The 25,122-nt window shown below is 43.6% G+C and overlaps 1 protein-coding gene across 3 annotated transcripts in view; it reads left to right on the forward strand.

Annotated features, from left to right (window-relative positions):
• The window catches only part of MRPL11 (mitochondrial ribosomal protein L11), an 81,914-nt gene that overhangs the window by 39,390 nt on the left and 17,402 nt on the right, over window positions 1-25,122 (forward strand). For all 3 annotated transcript variants that reach the window (XM_033955118.1, XM_033955121.1, XM_033955119.1), the window contains exon 3: window positions 24,148-24,243. In XM_033955118.1, the coding sequence (XP_033811009.1) occupies window positions 24,148-24,243 (96 nt within the window). The remainder of the gene's footprint in view (window positions 1-24,147; window positions 24,244-25,122) is intronic.

Genomic DNA, 25,122 nt, shown 5'->3' on the forward strand with positions numbered 1-25,122 from the left:
CATTTATTTATACAGGAGTTAAATCAGTGTGATCCCAATTTGCAATTTACATTGTCTCAGGACAAGCATACAATATCGTTTCTGGATATTTCCATCAGTTTGGTGGGAGGAGGAGAGGAATTTGTTGTATCCTTGTACTGTAAGGGCACTGACAGGAATAACCTTCTCAGGTTTGACAGTTACCACCCCCAGCATTTGAAATCTAATTTACCAGTGGAGCAGTTCTTGCGACTGCGCCGTTTATGTTCTACCACAGTTGAATTTAAGATACAGGCTCATGATTTGTGACAACGATTTGCAGACTGAGGCTACCTGGACAAAGTCATCAAGCTGGCGCTATATGCCCAGAGAGAACATCTGCTGCTGAGGAGCGAAAGACCCCAAGTGTCATCTATGGTGTGTGTATTACCCTATTCTTTCCGAGCGTTTCAGATCAAGGAAATCATTCAAAGGCACTGGTACATACTACAGGCTCATGAGGAATTTAAGAACCCACCCTGGTTTATCTACTCTCAGGGTAAAAACATTCGTGAGCTGGTGTCCAGATCTCAGTTTTTGAAACAAGTGCCACAGGAGTGTGGTGCTGTGAAGGCACATGTTCAGTGTTGACACCACACTGTGTGCAAGCATGCATTAATAACAAGTACAGTTGTTCATTCCCATTTGGGATGTTCTCGTCATCTACAACACAGAACTGACTGAATCAGTGGGGGTGGTTTACCTCATTGAGTGCCCTTGTCAACTGTATTATATAGGTCACACAGTAAGAAGTATCAGGGTAAGGATTGTGGAACATCTCAGTAAAATCCAACGGGGGGATCCAGCAGGTCCACTAACAATTCATTGGCAGGAAAAGCAGCATACAGTGGATGACTTGAAATATGTAGTGTTAGAATGCCTCAAACTGCAGCGTGGTGGTAATATACAAGCTTACCTCTGGAAAAAGGGACAATCTTGGATTTATTATTGGCAAACAGTTACCCCCCTCGGTCTCGCTCGAGAGGTCAAGTGGTGGGCGTTTTTCTACATTAGGTTTAATTGGCTAAGGAGAGAGTGATGTAGCAGAACAGGAAATTCAGCACTTCAGAACCGAAGGTACTCTCCAGCAGTGTCATGGAAGCTTGTGAACAACTAACAGCAAGTAGTAGTATATTTTAAAACATTATATTTCTTTGTTTGTTAAAGGAGAAGCAATAGTCCTCTTGGTTGTCACAAGAAGTGGTGGGTTCTCTGAGGCAGCCCGCGAGGGCGAAACGCGTCAGAACCTGATAGTACCGTCATACACAGTCAGCTTCAATGACTTCACCAGGCTATGAATTTTTTTTAGCAGTCATATGAAATGATTGAAATCTCAAGCATGAATTTCAAGTACTAAGCACTTTTTATAAAGAAGAAAATTACATTAAAATAATATAATAAGATTATTTAAACAAACTTTCAGTGTAGGAGGAAGTGCAGTGATAGGCCAAGGGGGTTTGCAGTTTGGGGCGTGTCCCCTTTTTCGGCTTCCCTACCTGCGGGTTCTGCGCACTTCTGAAATTAGTTCACATATAATATATTAAGTTTAAAAAGATATAGGGAGGGGATTGGTTATTTATATACTTGAACTGTTCATCATTTGGATCCACCAAATAATAGATTTATATTCCCTGAGTTTGATTTTGGATATTTTATGAAGACAGCATAGGCATCTGAGTACCTTTACAAAACCGTCTCATACAATTATCTGTAACAGTGCACAAATGTTCTTGCAGAAACTTACCTACCCTGAGAAAATTGTGTGTGTATGTGTATTTCTGTTGCATCTGCTCAGCAGTCTGTACGTATGGTGATCAATCCATTCTCGTGAATTGGGAATTGCAGAAGTGTGAATACTTACAGTTTTGAGCACCTCCCACATAGAGGTGGAGCACAATGCCCCCCTCCAGTTTTCCTTCTGCAAGCGAACTGTACAGAGGTGTCTCTGCTCTGCTTAGTTTCTTTTTGGCCTTAAGTTTGTTTGTCCTGAAGCTGCAGTGCCTTGATTCTCTACCTGTGAAAGGATGCAGGTTCTGTTGAGCTGAACTGCAGCGCTGCAGGCCAAGCCTTTGGATGGACCTGGAGAGCCAGCCTGGTGTGAGACTTCAGAGCTCAGGGTTCAAGTTTATTTCAAGTTTCAAGATTATTTCAAATTTGATTGATTGCCTAATCATATATTCAAGGTGATGCTCAATTCTAAAAACAGTTTATAACAATATACAGGGGAACAAAAGTTCATGTAGCAAATACATGACTTTCAAGACAGACAGGACCAGTGCGGGAAGTGGGATAGAAATACAATAATGGAGGCAAATGAGACAATCAAAGAAAATTACAAAAGGAGGGTTTTTTTGGTTTTGTTTTTACAAAAAGAGGGATTTTTGTTTTGTTTTGTTGTTCCCATTGTTCCCATGGGAGCTGGCTTGCCTTCTGAGGTTCTCAGTGACTTGAACACAGGCTGTGGGTACCCTATGTAAGAACCCATAGGGTATCAGGGCACCGGCTGCATGATCTACCCATCCCATCATGCTTTGAGGTCCCATAGGGGTGGTAGTCTCGGTTGGTATCGGTCCAACTGGCAGCCCGAAGAGTTCTTGGTTTGGAGTTGGATTTGGAAGTATCTGAGGCAATTTTGAAAGGTTTCTGGGGTTTGGGTTTAGGTCTCTCACATCCAAAACCCCTTTTCTGTATTTCTGGTTTTTCAAATAAATCTTCATGGGCTGTTTTGGCACAAATTTACTGGTGGTGGCCATCTTGGATTTCAGTCGATCTTTTTTCAAAAGCCTCTATCTGCATCAAAACCCTTTGATTTTGATCACAATTGACAGGGATGGAAGGCACTATTGACGGGGCACAATTGACAGGGTGTGAGAACAGCATTTCTTATAAAATTTGTGCTGGATGCCTGGTGGAGGAACATCCTTATACCGCACGGCACAGTGTGCACAAGGGAGGGATAAGAGCTTTGAGCTTGTCCCCATCCATGTCCTCCAGGGCTGGTGAACCATTGTGGGTCCAAGGTGTTCAAAGTCCCTATTTCACGATGATGTCTTTTGGGCCAGGGCATGCATGTGACCTCTCCTAGTTTCCTCCTCAAAAGGGCTCTCTGCCGCTAAGGAATCTGGCGCCCTGCCTGAGTGACCATGCGAACTAGGAATGGGAGAATTGGAAATCAGTCTCTATGCCTTTACTTTCCCAGAGTGCAGTTTCTTGCCAGGAGGACTCCGGTTTTCTTTCAGGGACCAAGAGTCGATAGTCCCGCTCGACAAAGTAGAGCATCCCTTTGTGTGGCGACTTTTCAGGTCAGCTACAGTTCTTGATGTTATTACATATGCACTCAGGGAATTGAAGCTGTGGAATCTCAACAGCCATCAACCTCATAGTGCATGGTTGTGAGAGGCACAAATGTCCATACTACATTTTCCCTGCATACACGGACATCACTTTGCTCATCGCTGAGCAATAGGAGTCTCTGGAAGACTCCTTAAGGATAGCTAAGACTATATCCAAGCTTTACCCTATGGCTATGGAATTTTAGCAGCTGTTTACTCAGTAAAAAATGGATTCCAAGTGACTCAAGTGAAAAAGTGTACCTCAGTGACTCAGATATTGTTCAGATGGACAGCTCACTTTCAGGCGCTCTACGCAGCCCATGTAGCCAGAGTGGAAAATGTGCAGGCTGACTTTCTCAGTAGGCATACATTAGACCTGGGAGAATAGAAACTGTTTTAAAGAGTGTTCAATCTCATTATGCAATGCTGGGGAAGTCCAGTGATGGATTTGATGGCTTTAGCCAAGAACCCAAAGGTAATTCGCTTCTACAGTCAAAGAGACAAACCCGGAAACACGAGGTTGGATGTGTTGGTTCAGCCCTGGCCAGAAGACAGGCTGGTTTATGTACTCCCACCATGGCCTATGTACTTATGATCCTAGTAGCCCTAGATTGGCCTTGCTAGTCATGGTATGTGGATCTAGTAAGGCTCCAACAGGACAGATGCATCAAGCTACCATTTCATAAGGGGCTACTCGGGGTCCAATCCACATGAATAACCCAGATCGCTTTGGTCTTACTGCATGACTATTGAGCGCTCTACCTTAATATGCAGAGGAAATTCGGAGGTAGTCATTTCTACTCTCCTCCAGACTAAAAACCTTCAACTGTTGCAGCCTATGCTAAAGCCTGGAAGGCTTTTCAGCTCTGGTGCGCCAAAGATGATATGGAGCCTTTCAAGGCTCCAATTCCAGTGATTCTTGACTTTCTGCAGACCGGACTAGAGAAAGACCTGGCAGTTGCATTTCTCAAGGTACAGATGGCAGGCCTCTCATGCTTTCGAACCTGAGTGGGAAAGGTTTCTCTGGCATCTCATCCAGATATGAACAGATTTTTGAAGGGACTTTGTAAGCCTCTGTAAGAGCCCATTCAAGAGGTGTCTCTGCTGGATCTCATGGTGAAGATGCTGTTCTGGTGTTCTCAGCAAGAAGGGTCTTGGAATTGCAGGCACTCTGGTGCAGAGAACCATACTTCAGAATCAAATAGGTAAGAATTGTCTTATTCATGGTAACTTCCTTTCTACTGAAAGTTGTTTCGGCCTTTCGCGTTAACCAGGAGGTATGTCTACCCTAGTTTCAGGGTACGGGTTCAGCCAAGTAAGATAAAATATCGCAGAGACTGGACATATGGAGACTTTTACTCCAGTATTTGAACGGACCAATGACTTTCATCTTTCTGACTGTTCTAATCTGTCAGTCAAGACGAGGCAGACCAGCTTCCAAGGCATCTATTCCCAGATGGATTTGTATGGCAAGCTCGTTGACGTACGTTGCCTGTAGCAAACAGCCTCCTATTTCTTTCAAAGCTCATTTGACTAGAAGCATGGCAGCTTCCTGGGTGGAGACCAGGGTAGTGCCTCTGAAGAGATCTGTAGAGCAGCTACTTGGTCTACTCTATAACTTTTCCAGATTCTACAGAGTTGACATGGCAACTCAGAAGGATGCCGCTTTTGAGTTCTCAGTCTTGCGGACAGGTTCATCTGTCTCACCCTAGGCGTCCACCACTGCTTTGGTACAGACTCCTATGTTTATGTAACAGAATGGAAGATTATGTTCTTACCTAGATAATCTTTCTGTTAATACACATAGGAGTCTGTATGGCCCGCCCTGTCAGTTGAAGTATGCCTGCTTTCTGCCTTGGATAAATCCATAATCCAGAGCTGTCGGTTGGAAGTGCATGTAATCATATATAACTAATAAAGCAATACATTTATTGCATTCCTGAGATCCATATGTGTTTGTATTAGTTGCACATAGCAGGGTGGTTTGTTTGTACACCTCTGTTTATTAGTTCCTGCTAACTGTTGTTCTTTTTCATGAGTTACAGAGCAGAACAGAAATGTACTATTGTTTTGGGGAAGTACCCATGCCCTTCCTTTTGCTTTCTTCTGTTATAGTGGCTATTGATTGCTTTGGTACAAACTGAGGAGGGCACTCTACGCCACTGGTGAAGGAGGAGGAGCTGAAAGATGTGATTGACATCCTTCTGCAACAGTTCACGACCAGAAGATATTTATCTAGAGTACAGACACCTGTGTGCATTAATAGAATGAAGAAAATCCATGTAAATACTTAATCTTCCATTCTGAAATAGCTGAAGAGCAGAAGCAGCTCTTGAGTACTTCAAACATACATTCTATAACCAAATGTGTTGCAGTGTGTACTTCATTGTATCTGCTCTTTGCTAGTATAAGAAGTGATGCCAGTAGGTCAGCAACAATGGCTTGCATCTACATTCAGTATTTACTGTCAGTATCTCCTATACAATATCTTCAGTCTCTGTGTGTCTATACCTGCATGTGATAAGGAACCTCCCCCCTACACAATCCCATTTTTGACCGATTCCCAAACATGTAACAGTCAACCTACCCTCTTATTCACAATCCATGACATCCCTTCCCTATGAGCAACCTTATATTGCAATGTGTATTTCCCTATCCTACATCAAGCTACCAAATGGACCCCAACCAGAAAAGGACTGCTTATCCAATAGCAGCCACCTTCAAATTTTCCCTCCTCGAAACTGAGCCCTATCACAGAGATTAAGAAAATGTATGAATCATGGCAGCTCCCTGGGACCTTCACCACTGTACTCATCTTCATTCTCACATCATGAACAACCTGGAAATTCAGCAAGTAGAATTGCTTCCTGTTGTGGAATGCTGCTTCTCTAACTGCTGGAGGTGTCAGAGCTACATGGGTGCAATCTAGGGCACCCAACACATTTGGCATTCCATAAACACTGCAAAATTCTCATTTCAACCCCAGCCACTGTGCCTGTTGCTCTGAGACCTGTATATAGTGACAAACATGCTTTGTCAGGGCTTTCAGTAAATACTTAATGTAAGGGCCTGAAAATAGACGATTGGTTCATGCTACTAGATTCAGGAATAAACTGTGCCAAGAAATTGTGAGATGCCCAGTAAATTTGCTAACCATGGTATGGCATGCCTTCAAGCGGTCGCTGGATAAGTATCGTTCTTTATTCTTCATACAGAGACAGGATTGCCCTTGTGCACAACCAGTAGACACACATCACATGGCCCTCTGGCATCCTGTTCAGTGCTGCCATTGAGTGATATATGCCCTATCTGGGCTGTCTGCTACATAGCCTCATTGTCTGGCATTCCTCTCTCCTTCCTTCCACTCCTTAGTTGCCCTGTTCTCCCTGTCAATTCTCGCCATCTTCTGCTCCACGAAAAGCACAGATGTTGTCACCAAAGTAAATGTGGAAAACTGCTATCTAAAGAGTTTTCAATTGATTTGGTTCCACAATACCCATGTTACTTGTTTTGATCAGGATCAAACAAACCAAACGTAAAAACTACTACTACTACTACTATTTATCATTTCTATAGCGCTGAAAGGCATACGCAGCTCTGTACATTTAACATTCAATAGACAGTCCCTGCTCAGAAGAGCTTACAATCTACTTTGAACAGACAGGACAAAAACCTGCTGTAAGTTTATTGGTTGCAGCAACCTTGTAGATTATTGGCATTAGACATTGCAAAAAGAAAAAAAAGAATTTCAGGTTTATTAATCTATGTGTATAAAACTTGCCATAAGCATATTTTCATATCTGATATTTATGCACAGAAATGTAGGTGCAGAAGAATAGGGACATATGTGCTTGCCACTGGAGGTTTGAAAAAGAAAGAAAGAAACAAACTAAAAAATTCCTATCCTCCTAACTTACCCTTTTATGCAGCACTGGACCTGGTGACAAATGTCTTGTATTCTGTGTGCCTATGGAAGCCTTAAATTACTGATGTCAGAGGAGGGGCAGGACTGCGGCAGAGAAAAGGCAGCTCGGAAGACCCGATGGCAGGTTGCAAAGATCGCTAGCACTAGCGATCTTATCCAGGCTGCTGAAATGACATAAATAGATGCCGGGATGCCAGGGGGGAAGTCGGACAGAAGCACTTCCCAACTGATACTCCCCATTCGCCCTCTAAAGCAGGAGTGACAGCGGCCGGCCAGCAAGATGCAGCGCTGCCGATCCTGCTTGAGGGTCAGTCGTTGAATTGGGAGGCCGTTTTTTTGTTTTGTTTTTGAATCGATTTGAACTGATTCACCCTAAATGAATCGGTGAATCGATTCGAATCAGGCAGCACTAATAGGCAATAAAATTTGAATAATATTTGTGCTTATATTGGGAGCAAGTGTGTATCTAGGTATGCAATATTTGTTTAGGGAGTAGATCAGTCTGAGGGCTGTGTTTTGGATGGTTTGTAATTGTTTTATCATGACCTAGGGCAGCGATGGCGAACCTATGGCACGCGTGCCAGCTGTGGAACGCGAAGGCCTTGCAGCTGGCACGCGGGAAGGTCCGCAATAGAGAACTGCACGGGTCACGGGGATCCCGTGGGGACGCCCCCTAGGGTCGCGGGGATCCCATGGGGACGCCTCCGAGGGTCGCGGGGTTCCTGCGGGGCTGGATGTACTAAGTCGCACGGCTTGTCTCCCTACCTGCTCTGCTTGCAGCACAGAGCCGAACGGAAGTCTTCCCGACGTCAGCGCTGATGTCGGAGGGGAGGGAGGGCTTAAACAAAGCCCTCCCTCCCTCCGACGTCAGCGCTGACGTCGGGAAGACTTCCGTTCGGCTCTGTGCTGCAGGCAGGGTAGGTAAGGAGGAGTAGCCTCGTGGCTCGAGTGGCTATCAAGGGAGGGGGGCGGTCCGCCCCGCCCCGCCCCGGGTGCAGCACAGCCGGCCAGGTCCCCTTACTTTTGTGGCGTTTCCCCGACCGACCGACAACAGCCCTGGTCCGACAAACCTCCCTGCCCTTAACCGCGAATCTAAATTACCTTCTTACAGCAGCTGTAAGAAGGAAATTTAGATTCGCGGATAAAGGCAGGGAGGTTTGTCAGGCCGGGGCTGTTGTCGGTCGGTATTGGAAACGCCACAAAAGTAAGGGGACCTGGCTGGCTGTGCTGCACCCGGGGCGGGAGAGAAGGAGGGGGGAGAAGGACGCTGAAAGCACTGGGGAAGACAAAGGGGTGGAGAAGGACGCTGAAAGGCCATGGGGAAGACGGGGTGGGGGGGAAGGACACTGAAAGCATTTGTGGAAGACAGAAGGGGGAGAAGGACGCTGACAGGACATGGGGAAGACGGGGGGGGGAGAAGGACGCTGAAAGCACATGGGGAAGACAAAGGGATGGAGAAGGACGCTGAAAGGCCATGGGGAAGATGGGGGGGTGGAGAAGGACGCTGAAAGGCCATGGGGAAGACGGGGGGGGGGTGGAGAAGGACGCTGAAAGGCCATGGGGAAGACAGAGGGGGGAGAAGGATGCTGACAGGACATGGGGAAGATGGGGGGGAGAAGGACGCTGAAAGGAAATGGGGAAGAGAGAGTGGGGAGAAGACGCTGGCAGGGAAGAAGACAGAGATGCCAGACTATGGGGGGAGCGGAGGGAAGAAGATGGGTGCCAGACCAATTTGGAAGGGGGGAGAAAGGGAGAGGCACAGTAACCGAGCAAATGGAAGACGCAGAAGGAAGAGAGACAGTGGATGGAAGGAACTGAATGAGAACATGAGAAAAGCAGAAACCAGGCAACAAAAGTAGGAAAAGAATTCTATTTCTTTTTTTCTTTTTTTTTGCTTCAGGATAAAGTAGTATATTAGTTGTGTTGATAAAAATTTATAAACAAAAGAGGCTCTGGTAGAAACCCGTTTACAAAGTGTGTATTCTTCCCAATTAATATTTCCAAATTAATAAAGTCTTTTTGCTTATTTGTAAATGGGTTTCTACCAGAGCCTTTAATTCAGTAGCATAATTAAATGAAATAACTATGTCTGAAGTTTATAGGGACGGGCGGGGACGGAAGACATTCCTCGCGGGGACGGGTGGGGACGGAGGGATTCCTCACGGGGACAGAGGGATTCCTCAAGGGGACGGGTGGGATTCCTCACGGGGACGGGTGAGACTTTGGCGGGGACGGGTGGGATTTCTGTCCCCGCGCAACTCTCTAGTCCGCAATTAAGATATGCGGCGCTGCGGGAGGCGAGTGTGCCGGTGTCTGCTTTGCAGCTCACCTGGCAACAGGGCCGGACTGGCCATTGGGAGGACCGGGCATTGTCCCGGTGGGCCGCGGCCCATCCTCCTGTGCTGGCTGCAGTCCTGTGAGTGGATGTTTAGCCTGCCTGTCTTCCCCTTAGTATCCTATGAGCCAGGCAGTGTGTGAGGGGGAAGTGGGGGGAGGAAGAGAAGCTTCACACTGAGTCTGTCACAGGAACTCAGTGAGGCTGTAGTGTGACTCTACATGTGACATCTGTAATCAGGAACAGTTCCTAGTGCTCCCATGCTAGAGAGGTGAGGATATGGGGGGATGTTAATGTGTCTAATAATGTGCTCCTCTGTAAAAACCTCTGTATCTTCCATGGGGGACATGCTAAATTTGAGGAAATAAAAAAGCTGCTTATGATGATTGCATAGAGAAGTTCAGTAAGCTGAGAGGAGGGCTGTGCTCTCTGTTAACAACCAACACACTAATCCTCTGCGCTGTACCTTATGGAAAACTCAATATAGCAAAAAACAGTAAAGTTTATATGTGGCCCTTCACAGTGCTTTTGTAAACATCATAATAAAATAACAAAGGCTTCAATAATCTATATATATAAAATCGGAGGTATGTATGTGTGTGTGTGTGTGTGTATGTGCCGCGATCACGCAAAAACGGCTTGACCGATTTGAACGAAACTTGGTATGCAGATCCATCACTACCTGGGGTGATATGTTCTGGGGGTCTCGTGGCCCACCTGCACACATGGGCGGAGTTACAAACAGAAAATCAGATTTCACCCATTCATGTCAATGGAAAAAATGTAAAAAGCTGCCATTCTCACTGTAATTCAAAAACGGCTTGACCGATTTGAACGAAACTTGGTATGCAGATCCCTCACTACCTGGGGTGATATGTTCTGGGGGTCTCGCGGCCCACAACTCTATGTTGCTTGCTCAAGGGTGGGTTCACCCAAGAATTTATATGTTCTTGCTCCAGGAGGTGAAACTAAAATTGTTGTTTATAATCACATTTTGCGTTAGTTGTATTGTATTCATTTTGTCAAATATTTCACATTATAATTTGAATATTGTACTTTTTATTAAGCTGTAAAAAAATAATTTCATTCACCACTATAAAGTATCTTTATTTGAATCCATTTACAGTGTTATTGCTATAATTAAATACCCGTGCAATGCCGGGGCATCAGCTAGTGAAAAATAAAAGTCCTTTTCCCATACACTCAGGTTGCACAAGTCCGGTTTTCACCCGGACAGTATATTTTTTGACCAAAACGGATGTCTACAATTAGTAAAATTCCCCAATCACATATTTTTTTATGGGGACGGATTTGTATACAGCACTTCATTAGATTTTTTTTATTATACAAATTTTATCTTTTTGTAGACTTGAAGTCTTGAACAAAGAAAATGAGTACAGCAAAAAAAGCAAAAACAGATAGTGGAAGACCATTCCAAGAGGCCTGGACAGAGACATATGGAGTGATTGAACGCAGTGGGAAAGCATTGTGTATTATGTGTAATGAAATTGTTGTGTCTCGCACATCAAGTGTCAAACGTCACTTTGAGACCAACCATAACAGTGTTGCTGAACTTGGTTTAGCTCAAAGAAAAGAGTTCCTTGTAGGAAAATTAAAGAAATATCACTCCCAGTCTCTTAGTTTTAGCAACTATCTTTCAAAAACTAATCATCTTACAGTTGCCAGCTTTCAAATTTCACTGTGCATGGCAAAACATGGTAAGCCCCTCTCTGATGGAGATTTTATCAAAAAGGCAATTTTGGCTGGGAGTAATTCACTCTTCCATGATTTCCAAAACAAGGATAAAATTGTGCAGCGCATCTCTGAGATGCCGCTAAGCAGAAATATTGCAAAAGATAGGGTTCTGCGAATGGCTGCTGATGTTAATCAACAGCTTACTTGCGACTTACAAAAAGCACCCTTCTATTCCATGTGCTTGGATGAAAGTACAGATATTACTAACCATGCAAGACTAGCGCTCATTTTGCGTTATGCTACTGGTGACATCATGAGAGAAGAGCTGGTAAAACTGCTGTCTTTGCCTGGAAGAACACAAGGGATAGATATCCACAATGCTGTGATGGAGGCTTTTTCATCACTAGACATAAGTCCAGAAAAAGTGGTTTCAGTTACTAGCGATGGAGCACCTAGCATGGTGGGGACAACATCAGGATTCATTCATTTCTTTGCTAAGGAAGCAAAACATCCACTGATTCAATTTCACTGCATAATACATCAAGAGGCTCTCTGCGCCAAAGAAAGCAGCAAAAAACTTGACGATGTCCTCAAAGATGTAACAAAAATGGTGAACTTCATCATGGCGCGTGCTCTTAATTTTCGACAATTTCAAGCCCTTCTTGATGAGGTTCAGGCACAATATAACACTTTACTGATGTACAATAATGTCCGGTGGCTGAGCAGAGGACGAGTGTTAGAGAGATTTGTGGCCTGCTTAGAAGAAGTTAGGCTATTTATGAACGAAAAGGGGGAAGACTATCCTCAACTCACCAACATGGCCTAGCTTACCAACCTCATGTTCTTTACAGATTTTACTAACCACTTTAATGTACTAAACAAAAAATTACAAGGCATGGGAAAAACAGCAGAAAGCATGTTTAGTGACATCAAAGCTTTTGAGAGAAAATTGCATGTTTTTGAAAAAGACCTTGAGAGTGGACAGCTAAAATATTTTCCAAACCTAAAAATACATTTGGATAATTCTACAACATTTGTGGACAGTCATAAAAAACACCAGGAAATCCACAAAGCATATTCCACCATTGTAGCCGAAGCAAAGGAGAATTTTAGTAAAAGATTTTCTCAGTTCTGTAAGATGGAGACAACCCTTTCATTTATAACTTCCCCAGAAAAGTCCACATTTGAAGATCTTGATCTTTCCTGCTTACAGTGGTTGGATATTCAAAATTTGGAAATGGAGCTACTGGAATTTCAAGAAAGCTCTATCTGGAAAAGTAAATTCAATGACCTGCGTGCGGCTCTTGAACGTATTGAGTGTGAAAGGGTGACAAATGAAATCACTGCTAGCAGTTCTGAAAATGAAATCCTAAAAGCGTGGAATTCTCTGCCAGACAATTTTAAGTCCATGAAAGCACTTGGGATTGCTCATTTTTACTTTGTTTGGGTCATCCTATGCTTGTGAGCAGCTGTTTTCGGCTTTGAATCATATAAAATCTGATGCTAGAAACAGATTAACGGATGACATGAGTGCTGCATGTGTTGCTCTGAAATTAACGCACTATGAGCCAAGGATTGACAAGTTATCAGCATGCATGCAACAACAAAAATCACATTAATTTTTTTCAGAGCATGCCCAATGTTTACATGAAGCAGTGTTTTCAGTTTGCAGTTAAGACACTTTCTAAGTTATTTAAATATTATTTAAAGATGTTATTTAAAAAAGGGACTTTACATGGCCCTATTGTATTCCAATCTGGAATTTCCAATAAAAACGGTTGGTTTAATTGAAAGCTCTTTTGTTTTCTGTACATCATATTATTAGAAATGTAATGATTTAACTATTTTCTAATTTGATTGTAAATTTTACAAAAAAACATGTATAGACTCTTTGGGAATACACACCGAGTCTTGACACAGTTAACAGTTTTAAGAAGTTTATCTTTTTTTTTACTCAGGATACATTTGACATGTTATGTGAATAATACATTTAAAATATATTGTGTAACTGAATCAAATTCTTCCTAAATTCATTAAATTGAATGAAATCATTAAAACATTATAAATTGCCAATAAATTGAAATGAAAACCAAAGGATTGTGAATCAAATTGATTCTCTGACAATACAAAGATTCCAACCTTTAAAAATGATGTTACATAGTTCAGGCAACTTTATAAAGAGTTTTTAGATACTAAAATCTTGTTATTAAGGTTTAATTGACGTGCTGGCACTTTGAGGAAATTCTTTGGTTTTGTGCGGCAGTTTGGGCACTCGGGCTCAAAAAGGTTAGCCATCACTGACCTAGGGCATGGTAGGTAAAGGATGTTGCATCTAAGAGTCCAAGGATTAGGGACTGTATCAGGAGTTGGAATTGATCTCTACTGAAGAATTTTTGAATTTGTCATAGATTACTCATGATTGCGATGAGCTACTTGAACACCTACAGCATAACGCAAATTATGCTGTAGGTGTTCAAGTAGCTCAAGCAGGTATATCCCCACTGATATGTAACAAAAATACAACATGGAGGGCTATGTACGTCAACGCACACAGTTTGGGAAACAAGATCCTGGAGTTGGAAACAGAAATAAGGAATGCCGACCTGGATGTGGTGGCGATATCTGAGACCTGGCTCACAGACTCCCATGGGTGGGACATGGTCATACCGGGTTACAATTTGTTTCGCCGGGACAGAGAAGGCAGATTGGGAGGAGGTGTAGCATTATATACTAAAGATGACATTAAGGTCACAAGAATCTCAGATGTCCAATACACTGGAGAATCCCTTTGGGTTAATTTGGCCAGAGGGAAGGACAAATGCTTGTATCTTGGCGTAATTTACAGACCCCCAAGACAACAGGTTGACCTGGATATGGAAATAATCGGGGATATAGAAAATATCACCTTGCGTGGGGACACAGTATTGTTAGGTGACTTCAACATGCCTGATGTGGATTGGGATACACTAACCTCCGATTCTGGCAGCAACAGGAGGCTATTAAACTCTATGAAGGGAGCTGGTCTGAAGCAACTGGTGTTGGACCCAACAAGGGATCAGGCAATACTGGACCTATTACTTACCAACGGAGAAAGTGTCACAGAGGTCTCGGTGGGCGACACATTGGCCTCCAGTGACCACAACATGGTATGGTTCAATCTTAGGAAAGGTTTCACTAAATCTAACACGCTGACCAAGGTCCTCAAATTCAAGGACACAAACTTCCAAGACATGGGTTCCTTTGTTCACCAGGTGCTACAAAGCCAAGCAAAAACCGATAGCGTGGAAGAAATGTGGTCGACTTTGAAAGCCACCATACAAGAAGCGACAAACTGCTATGTTAAATTAGTAAGTAAGCGGCGAAGAAACAACAAGCCGCAATGGTTCACTGCGGAGATCTCGGACCTCATCAAGGAAAAGAAAAAAGCATTCATCTCTTACAAACAATCGGGGAAACAGGACTCTAGAGCAGACTACCTGACCAAGTCTAAAGCAGTCAAAACAGCAGTCAGGGAGGCTAAATTCCACATGGAGGAGTCTCTGGCAAAGAACATCCAGAAGAGAGATAAATCATTCTTCAGGTATATCAGTGATAGAAGTAAAAACTCTGGCGGGATTGTACGTCTTAGGAAACCAAACGGAAACTATGTGGAAAAGGATTCCGAAAAAGCCCAGCTATTAAATGAATACTTCAGCTCAGTCTTCACCCGTGAAGCGCCGGGGCTTGGCCCTCAACTACAGACAAGGGCTGACTCAGTTGACCCGTTTAGTAACTTCGAATTCACGCCCAGCAGTGTCTACGATGAGCTGTCAAAACTCAAGATTAACAAGGCAATGGGGCCTGACAACTTACACCCCAGGGTGCTTAGGGAGTTGAGTGATGTCTTGGCAGAGCCACTGTCGGCACTCTTCAACCTCTCCCTTAGTACAGGAAGCGTCCCGTTGGACTGGAGGATGGCTAACGTCATTCCACTCCACAAGAAAGGCTCAAAGATGGAGACAGCAAACTACAGACCAGTGAGTCTAACATCTATAGTGAGCAAACTTATGGAAACTCTGATCAAATGACAATTGGATAAGATCCTGGATGAGGAAAATCTACGGGACCCCCATCAACATGGATTTACTAAGGGGAGATCATGTCAATCCAACCTGATCAGCTTCTTTGACTGGGTGACGGGGAAGCTGGATGTTGGGGAGTCCCTGGACATTGTGTACCTGGACTTTAGCAAAGCATTCGATAGCGTACCACACCGCAGGTTGCTGAACAAGATGAGTTCTATAGGATTAGGTGACACATTGACGAAATGGGTTAGGAACTGGCTTGGTGGTAGGCTTCAAAGGGTAGTGGTGAACGGCACCCCCTCAGAAATGACGGAGGTGATTAGTGGAGTGCCACAGGGTTCGGTTTTGGGACCGACCCTATTCAACATCTTTATAAGAGACTTGGCAGAAGGGCTTCGAGGTAAAATAGCATTATTCGCCGATGACGCCAAACTAAGTAATGTAGTGGGAAAATGCACAACGGACGAAGATTCAATGCCCGACAACATGATGCACGACCTACTCCTACTGGAGCGCTGGTCTAGGACCTGACAACTCAGCTTCAATGCCAAAAAATGCAAAGTCATGCACCTAGGCAACCATATCCATACAAGACTTATACTCTTAATGGTGAGATCCTAACAAGAACGGTAGCAGAACGGGACTTGGGGGTGATCGTCAGTGAGGACATGAAGGCTGCCAGTCAGGTAGAGCAGGCCTCATCCAAGGCAAGACAGATCCTAGGTTGCATACGCAGGGGTTTCGTCAGCCGTAAGCCGGAAGTCATTATGCCATTGTATAGATCCATGGTGAGGCCCCACCTGGAATACTGTGTGCAATTCTGGAGACCACATTATCACAAAGATGTGCTGCGATTGGAGTCGGTTCAGAGAATGGCCACCCGGATGGTCTCGGGACTCAAAGATCTCCCGTACGAAGAAAGGTTAGACAAACTGCAGCTATACTCGCTTGAGGAGCGCAGAATGAGGGGGGACATGATCGAGACGTTCAAGTATCTCACGGGCCGCATCGAAGCGGAAGAAGATATCTTCTTTTTCAAGGGACCCATGGCAACAAGAGGGCATCCGTGGAAAATCAGAGGCGGGAAACTACGAGGTGACACCAGGAAATTCTTTTTCACTGAAAGGGTGGTTGATCGCTGGAATAGTCTTCCACTGCAGGTGATTGAGGCCAGCAGCGTGCCTGATTTTAAGGCCAAATGGGATCGACATGTGGGCTCTATTCACTAGGCAAAGGTAGGGGAGGGTCATTAGGGTGGGCAGACTAGATGGGCCGTGGCCCTTATCTGCCGTCTATTTCTATGTTTCTATGATTTTTGGACTGTCTTGTTGATTTGCAGTTGCATGGTGCAGCATCTGTCTATTGTCAACCCCAGAAGTTTTAGGGCAGGTTGAATGGGATATTTGATAGAGTTTATTTCTATGTCTATTGTTAGAGTTTTGTCCTTTTTGAGCAGTAGGAATCTTGTTTTGTCTGTTCATTTTAGTTTGTGGTCTTCCATCCATTTTTCAACTTTCTAGTGTCTTATGATGTTTACCTGTTGGGGTGAGAGTTGGTTGATCAAAAGGAAGTTGTATTGTAATGTCATCTGCATAGCTGTATATATCCCAGAGTGCTGATAGAATTGTAAAATGAACTTGTAGAGCTATTGTTACTAATTTGTAATTTTTCTCTATAATCCAGCATAGTACCGGAAGACTGGAAGGTGGCCAACATGACACCAATTTTTAAAAAGGGTTCCAGAGGTGATCCGGGAAATTATAGATCAATGAGTCTGACATTGGTGCTGGGCAAAATGATAGAGACTATTATAAAGAACAAAATGACAGAACATATACATAAGTATGGATTAATGAGAGAAATCCAACATGGATTTAGTCAAGGGAAATCTTGCCTCACCAATCTTCTGTATTTCTTTGAAGAGGTGAATGAACTTGTGGATAAAGGTGAGCCGGTTGATATCATGTATTTGGATTTTCAAAAGGCATTTGACAAGGTACCTCATGAAAAACTTCTGAGGAAATTAGAGAGTTGTGGGATGAGAGGTAATGTCCTATTATGGATTAAGAACTGGTTGAAAGACAGAGACCAGAGTAAGTTTAAATGGTCAATATTCTCAATAGAGAAGGGTAAATCATGGGGTTCAATCAAAGCAAAAATATATGGAGATATACAGATGAGAGAACTAATTATATATTCAAAAAAATACCTCCCATGAAAATTTTTTCTATTAAATGTTCAATATCTCCCTTTGTCTGCTGTCAGAAGATCAGTTTTACTGACCAGTATGTTTTATGTAATGTCCTTGCAGTTAGTCATACCAGTCACTCAAACAGTTATTAAAGGAGGAAGAAAGCCTCAGACCCCCATATGCCACAGTATATGTATATTTACAGACTATACTGGAAAGGGAAACCACCTCATTGACAAAAAAAACCTCCTTGACTATCTCGTTTACGCATACCAGAAAAAACTTCATAAGCTGTTCAGCAGATATTTTACAGATGTTCGATTAGTGTCATACTGATCACTACACTTGGTGAACTGTTGAAACTGATATGCAGGAAAACTTTAAACTAAGGTCTTATCTTGTTAGCCGATTATTTGAAATGCTGTTTATCAACTCGATCTCTGATTCTGGTCCACCGCCGACTAAGGCTAGCCAGCGTTTCGCCATAAGCTTCGTCAAGGCTAGGAACCGCATACCCCTCCATCGGCACTTGAGTTCTGCGCTCAGTAATGGTGACGAAGATGGCCGCTGCTTAGGCCATTTGGACAGTTTCCTGGAGGAAAAGTCCATAGTCTGTCATTGAGATGGATATGGAGGAAGCCACTGCTTGCCCTGGATCAGTAGCATGGAATGTTGCCACTATTTGGGTTTTTGCCAGGTACTAGTGACCTGGATTGGTCTAGAGGGACGATTGGTCTGACCCAGTCAGACTATTATTATTTTCTTATGCAGTGGAGGGAGTTGATAATGCTGGGAAATTTGAATGAGGCAATGTGCAAAAATGTTGAATATTCATTTGTTTATATGATGAATAGTATGGAAAAGCCCTTTTGCTCTGCTTTGCATCCTGTCTGTTTCCCTACCCCTCCTGTGCTCTCATTTTGTACAGTGCAGTCTGCCTTCCTTTTAATAGCTTTTGTTCAATGTTCTGGCTGGAGATTACTCCTGCCTTTCATTTATTAGTGTCTGGGGGGGAAGGGGAGCCTGCAGCAGAAGGAGCTCTGCTAGTGATAGATACCTTTTGTCCTCCCTTTTTCCTTTCCCTTTCTGTACACTGCGGGTATATTTTTTTTTTCTTTTTCGCAGCTTATGCTTTATTCAAGTTCCCCGCCCCCCTCAAAAAAAGGTACATTAGCGGATCAGTATCCTGTGTATCATTTCATGAAACATTGACTATAAGGATTTTTGATGAGACAGGTAGGTATAACCATTCTTTTCAATTATCCTATTATATATTATCAGGTGTCATTTGGAACTAATTTACATCAACTTGTAGCTGCTTTCTTTAAAATATTTACTGTCCAGAGTCACAATACAGATGACAATCTCCTGAAACATATCTAAAATTTTGATTCTAATACAATTGGAAAAATCTTAAGGACCTCACTAATGGAGAAGTAGCCTTGCGGTTAGAGAAGCAGGCTGAGAACCAGGAAAACCAGGCTCAAGTCTCACTGATGCTCCAAGTGATCTTGGGAAAATCACGTTACCAAATTTTGATTTTAAGCCCTTGAGCTATGACTGAAAAAGACATGAGCTATGCTCGTAAATCCAAAACCCCTTCCTTTCCCCTAGTAGCAGTTTAGATTTATTTACTCAGCCTTAATATAGGCTATTTTTAGATATAACAGGTCTTTTCCAGCCTTAGAGAGTTTACAGTCTTAAGTTGGATGAATCTTCATAAAGGCAGTTGATAAGTCCTAATAAAAAAATAAGGCCCAGATGCACTAAAGGGGAAAGCCTCCTTCCACTCAGCTGCTAGACAGGAAGTCTTTTTTTTTTAATAGGGACAGATGCTGTGCATGTTACACATGCATAATATCTACCCCATTAAAATAAAAGCCCCCCACCCAGCTGATGACTGCCCTCCCCGACGAGCAATGACGATTGTGGCACCAAGAATCCCCCCTCCATGCTAGCGAAAATCAGCAGGAGGAATGCTCATTCCCTCCTGCCATGGTGACCCCACCTCCTCGCATGAGAAAAAAATGGCAGAAGGGATGCCCACTCCCTCCTGCCACCTCCCCCGCAGTAGCAAAAAAGCAGAAGGGATGCCCACTTCCATCAAGAGACTGTTCCAAGCATTCACCACTCTTTCCGTGTAAATATTTTTTAGGTTATTTCTGAATCTTATCATCTTTCACCTTCATCTTATGCTCCCAGATTTGAGAAGCAACAGCAGCTTCCTCACATTCCATGGTGGTCAAATCCTCTCTCAAAAAGACCAGATGCTGCAGGACCCATGCCTCAGCACCCATGGGAAAGGATGCTTGAAACTCTAGAATCTTTTAGGAGGAAGGTTTTTCAGAGCTCTATGCTTTTCTTCCACATAACTGTTCTACCAGCTCTACATGAGGCTTCACTTAAAGAACTTGGTATGCAGTACAGCTGAATTTCAGATCTCCACCAACTAGTAGTTAAGCGGGAGGAGTCCCGAAAGCACAGGGCCTGTGCAACCTACGTATGATGCTTTCAATGTGAGGTCCAGCCTCCACCATAGATAATGTGCAGACTTACCTGGCTGTTTGTTTCAGACTGTTGTTTCAGAAGAATCTTGTGGATGTCCTTACTGAAGAGAGAACCATTTTTGGGGACAAGGAGGTTGCTGACCTTATCAATAAACATGCTGATACCATTAAGTTACTGTCTTGGAAGCCTCAGAAGGTCAAAGAAACGTTCAGGATGGTTTATCTCTTGATGTAGACAAACGATTGGCTATGCTTTCTGGATGTAAAGGATGCTTACACTCACATTCTTCCCGTGACAGGGATGTATCTGTATCTCAGATTTTGAGTACATAAATACTATTACCAGTATCATGTCCTACCTTTTTTCTTTACATCTGTCCACAGCACCTTCACAAACGCCACAAAAAGTAGTCATGGCATCATTACACAGACTTGGGAATGTACGTATTTCCCTGTCTGAACAATTGGCTGGTAAAGAGCACATTGGAGGAAGGTGTTTAAGAATCGGTACAGAGAAGCATCTGGGAGCTGAATCTACTAAGGTTCATTGTTAATTACCCAAGTCCCATCTCCTCCCGATTAAAGGCTTCCTATTAGCTTTCTGGTGCCAATACCATGATTTCCATTGCTCATTAGGTTCGGCAGAGGTCACTCCCCTAACAGATTACACCAGCAGCTGTAATTCCTCCAAAGTGAACAGTGGCAAATCCTAAATGTCTGTATCCATTAAGTGAAACCAACTGCAAATTCCCAATGTGCATTGAGTCAAATCTTTTCCTTCCTCAACACGAGTTTGTGTTTCACATAAAGTGCTTCTTCAGGAGGAGAGACTAAATTAACTTAAAGGAGAAAAAACACACACTGTTGAAAACTTTAAAAAAGCTTTTCAAAAAATAATCATTCAACTCAAATAAACCTTTTTAAATATTATTAAAGCGACATCCTACCCAGCAGAGCAGGGAAACAGGTCTATTAACACAAGAACAGGCAAGCCCATTTGCACAGCCTTTTCTCTTAAAGCCATGTATTTCTTGACGTCATATGATGTGATCCACTCTATCTCCTTGTTGAGATTATTAGGGATAACAGTGCGCCAAGCATAGATGTATTTCTGCTTATGATATGTTAAAATCTTTGAGATATCCCTTCCTCGATCATACCTAAATTTCCCGATGACAAGGAATTTTAAGTCACTTATTTGATGACCCATTTCTTGCCAATTGGCAACTAAAGGTGCTCAACCTTTCCTATTCGAATACAACTCAAGTGTTCAGCTATTCTTAGTTTGATAAACCATCTTATCAATATATAATTTGTCACAGGACAAATGATCCCATAAATCACCTGAGAAGAGTTACAATCTGTCCTGTCTCTAAGGTAATAAACCGCAACACCCCCATTACTCTTTTATCTTTCACCCTCCCTCCCCCCCTCCACTGTCTCGGTAACAACAACCAATCACGTGTAGCACATTAAGCATTTTTATATGGTCTTTTTAGATGGCGCTCAGGATACCCCCTCTGATGAAATTGCTGGCTCATTACTGAAGCTGAACTTTAAAATCTGATTGGGAGGAGCAAAGGCATTTCAACCTCAACAACTTGCACTGGCTACCCATCTCTGCAAGTATCAATTTCAAAGTATCATGAACAATGCACCATATACTATATGCAAACTCCACAGAACCTCTGATAAACCTTTTCATCAATTCTTGGTCCATCTCAGTGAGAAACATTAAGAAACTCCTGCTGATCCTCCCTTCACCAAAAGGAATCAAATACAAATGCATATTTAATACACTCTTCACCTACATTGGTGCAAAGAAATGGAACGACCTCCCAACAACCGTCAAAGATGAACGCGGCTACCTTAAATTTAGAAAGAAACTAAAAGCTCTCCTCTTTGGGACAATATACTCTGTTGACATTGGATAGAAAATGTTATATATGCAATGATAACCTCATACTTCACGCATTTTATGTTATAGAGCTTCTGCCTCTTCTCTTCTAACTCGCCTCCTGGTTGCTCCCTCTTATGTTCCTAGAGTTGTATTTCCTTTGATTTGTATGTCACCTTAAACCTTTTTAGGTATAGAGTGACTTATAAATACTAGATTAGAATTTCTGAATATAGTGGTGTCGAATTTACCAGACTTATATAGGATTCTGATGTCCAAAAAAGCAATGCTGTTCATGTCAGTTGTCTCCGTAAACTTCAGATGTTCAAGTTTATTAAAATTTGATATCCCGCCTTATCAGTATTCAAAGAATTCTTTGAGCTCCTCGTGTGAACCCCTCCAGATGAAAAATATATCGTTTATAAAACATTTCCATAGCAAGACTTTAGTAAAATATACAGACGGATAAACGAAGGAGCTCTCAAATTCAGTCATATAAAGGCATGCCACAGAAGGGGCAACTGTTGCCCCCATATCAACTCCCCTGGTTTGGATAAAAAATTGATCTTCAAACATAAAATAATTTTTCTTGATCACAAAATTAGCCATCGCTAGTATAAGCTCAAATTTATTCCCTACCAGAGGAGTATTACTTAGATATTTCTCTATCATCATAAGGGCTTCAGCTTGTGAACTGCTCGTATACAGAGCCGTGACATCTAAGGTCACCAAAAGAATACATTCCTGTATATCCAAAGGGATCACCACTTCAGTCAGTCTTTGCATGAGGTCCACAGAATTGTGCACAAAAGAGGGAATTGATTGAACAAAGGTTGTATGTAATAATCAATATACTGAGAGGCGGTCCTGCTGGCCAGGGGTAGGAGACATCCCTCCGGCTGACCTTTGTAAACAAGGTAAGGGGGATATGGGGGGTCATCAGAGGCATTGGGGGGGTGTCGTTGGGGTACAGTGGCGGTGGCAGAAGGGAGTGGGCATCTTGGTGGCTGCCGGGAGGGGGGATTGCTTAGCGGTAGGAAGGAGTGGGCAATGGGCATCTTTCCCTCTGCCAGGGGGTTGCTTGGCGATGGGAGGGAGTGGGCATCCCTCTTGCTGTCAGCAGAAGGGGAGTGGGCATCTCTCCCTCTGCTGGAGGGTTGCTTAGTGATGGGAGGGAGAGAGCATCCCTCTCGATGTTGGGAGGGTTGCTTGGCGGGAGGGAGTGGGCATTTCTCCCACTGTTGGGGGTGTTGCTTGGTGGCAGGAGAGAGTGGGCATCTCTCCCACTGCTGGAGAGGGATGTTGGGGGGGGGGTTGCTTGGCAGCGAGAGGGAGTAGGCATCTCTTCTGCTAGGGAGGTGTCAGGTGGGGGAGTTGCTTAACGGCAGTAAGGGGGGGGTTGCTTGATGGTGTCAAAATTTTCAGGCAGATCTGAGCTTTCAAGTCTTGCTTTCCTGTCAGTTCCTTAGCCAATTAGTGCTCAGGCACTGACCAAAAAGTAAGGCTAGGACAGCTTAGACCTGCTGGAAAATTTTGCTTGTAAATGTAGTACAGCGAGGTTAGGGAATCACTCGGCAATAATAGAGATTCGCCCGGAGTGCTCATTTAAATATTAATGACTTTGTTGTAATACATTTGCATGGCAGTGTTAGAGACTGCTAGGAAGCTCGGAAAAGGCCACCTTAAGCCATTTTGATAGTCCGCCGCTAAAATAATGAACACTAAACTGACTGGAACCGGTTTAGTGACCACATTAAAATTTTGAGAATCTTCCCCTGAGTAACTAGATAAAGTTAAGTCATAAAACACAGTCCTAATTCTATCCAGATACCTGTCTGTATATTGCTGGCTCTTAGATAGGTCCTGACAGCTGCATTATGCCTGAATATTCAGCAAAGTTATCTGGGTTTGGGCCAGTGCTTAATATCCAAGTATAAAAAGCCCATGGGGGCTAGCGAATAAAAAAATTGCTGACTTCAATGGGCTGAATATTATCCTGAACTTCAGTCTGGGCACATCAGCTTTGGTTTCATTGCTCTCCTGCTCTGTATTCATCAGGCAGGCAGATATGTTTCTGCTCTGTATCTTTTTATCTTGATTTCACTTTTCCTTCCTTCTCTCCCCCAGAGCAGATATTTGTTAAATAAGTCTGTTTTCACTTTTCTGTTCCTCTCTCTCTGCAGAGGGGGATCCCCATTGGGCAGTTCTGTAAGGACTTCAATGAGAAAACCAAGGATATCAAGGAAGGAATCCCACTGCCTGTGAAGATCTTCGTTAGTGTAAGTCTTTGATCCACTACTCTTCTTACCCTGTCTCAAGGAGTGAACCATGGATCTGCTACAGAACTAGTTCTTTCTGCCTCCCCTGCTAGTGATGCTGGGACCTACTATATTGAACTGGCCCTAGACCCTCTCCCTTTATACTGAAGAGTAAATTTAGTACTTATCATATAAAGCAATGGCAAGACTTGCAAGCCAATTGCGACCCACAGAGACCTTCTGGACAGCTTGCACACCTATCCAGAGTCCCCCTCCCCCCAGTGAGATCCAGTGCACAGGCAGTTCTCATTCCCAGGAGCGCTTTTCTTACTCCGGGCCACCAGCAGCATCAATGAAGCAAACACGGTTCATTTGGCATCCTGGAAGCTTTCTCTCAGCTACTGTTTCCTATCCCTGCATAGATGGGAAGCAGTAACACAGAGAAAGCTTCTGCGCCGCTGAAGGCAGCATGTTTACTTTACTCACGTTGCCGGCGGCCCAGAGAGTAAGAACAATGCTGCTGGGAACGAGAACGGTGAGCAAGCACCGGATCCCGAGAGGAGTGGGGGTGAATCGCATGGGGAGAGTAAGAGAGAGATGCTGGACTGTAGGGATGGGGAGGTTAGGGAAAGAAAGATGCCAGACCTCCAGGGAAGAAAGGGAAGGGGAAAGAATAGAAATTCCAGACCACATGATGGGGGAGGGAAAGAGAGAGATGCCAGACAAGGGATGGAAGGGAAAGATAGGGGAGAGATATTGGGGGGAGGGGGGTAATAGAAAGAGGAACTGCGGGGATGGGGAAAGAAAGATGCCAGACTTCCAGGAGAAGGAAGGGAAGGGATGGCAAGAGATGCCAGACCATGGGAGGGGAGGAGAGAGAGACCAGACAACGGGATGAAA

This window comes from Geotrypetes seraphini, chromosome 8 (assembly GCF_902459505.1).
Source record: "Geotrypetes seraphini chromosome 8, aGeoSer1.1, whole genome shotgun sequence".
In the NCBI taxonomy this organism is placed as follows: Eukaryota; Metazoa; Chordata; class Amphibia; order Gymnophiona; family Dermophiidae; genus Geotrypetes; species Geotrypetes seraphini.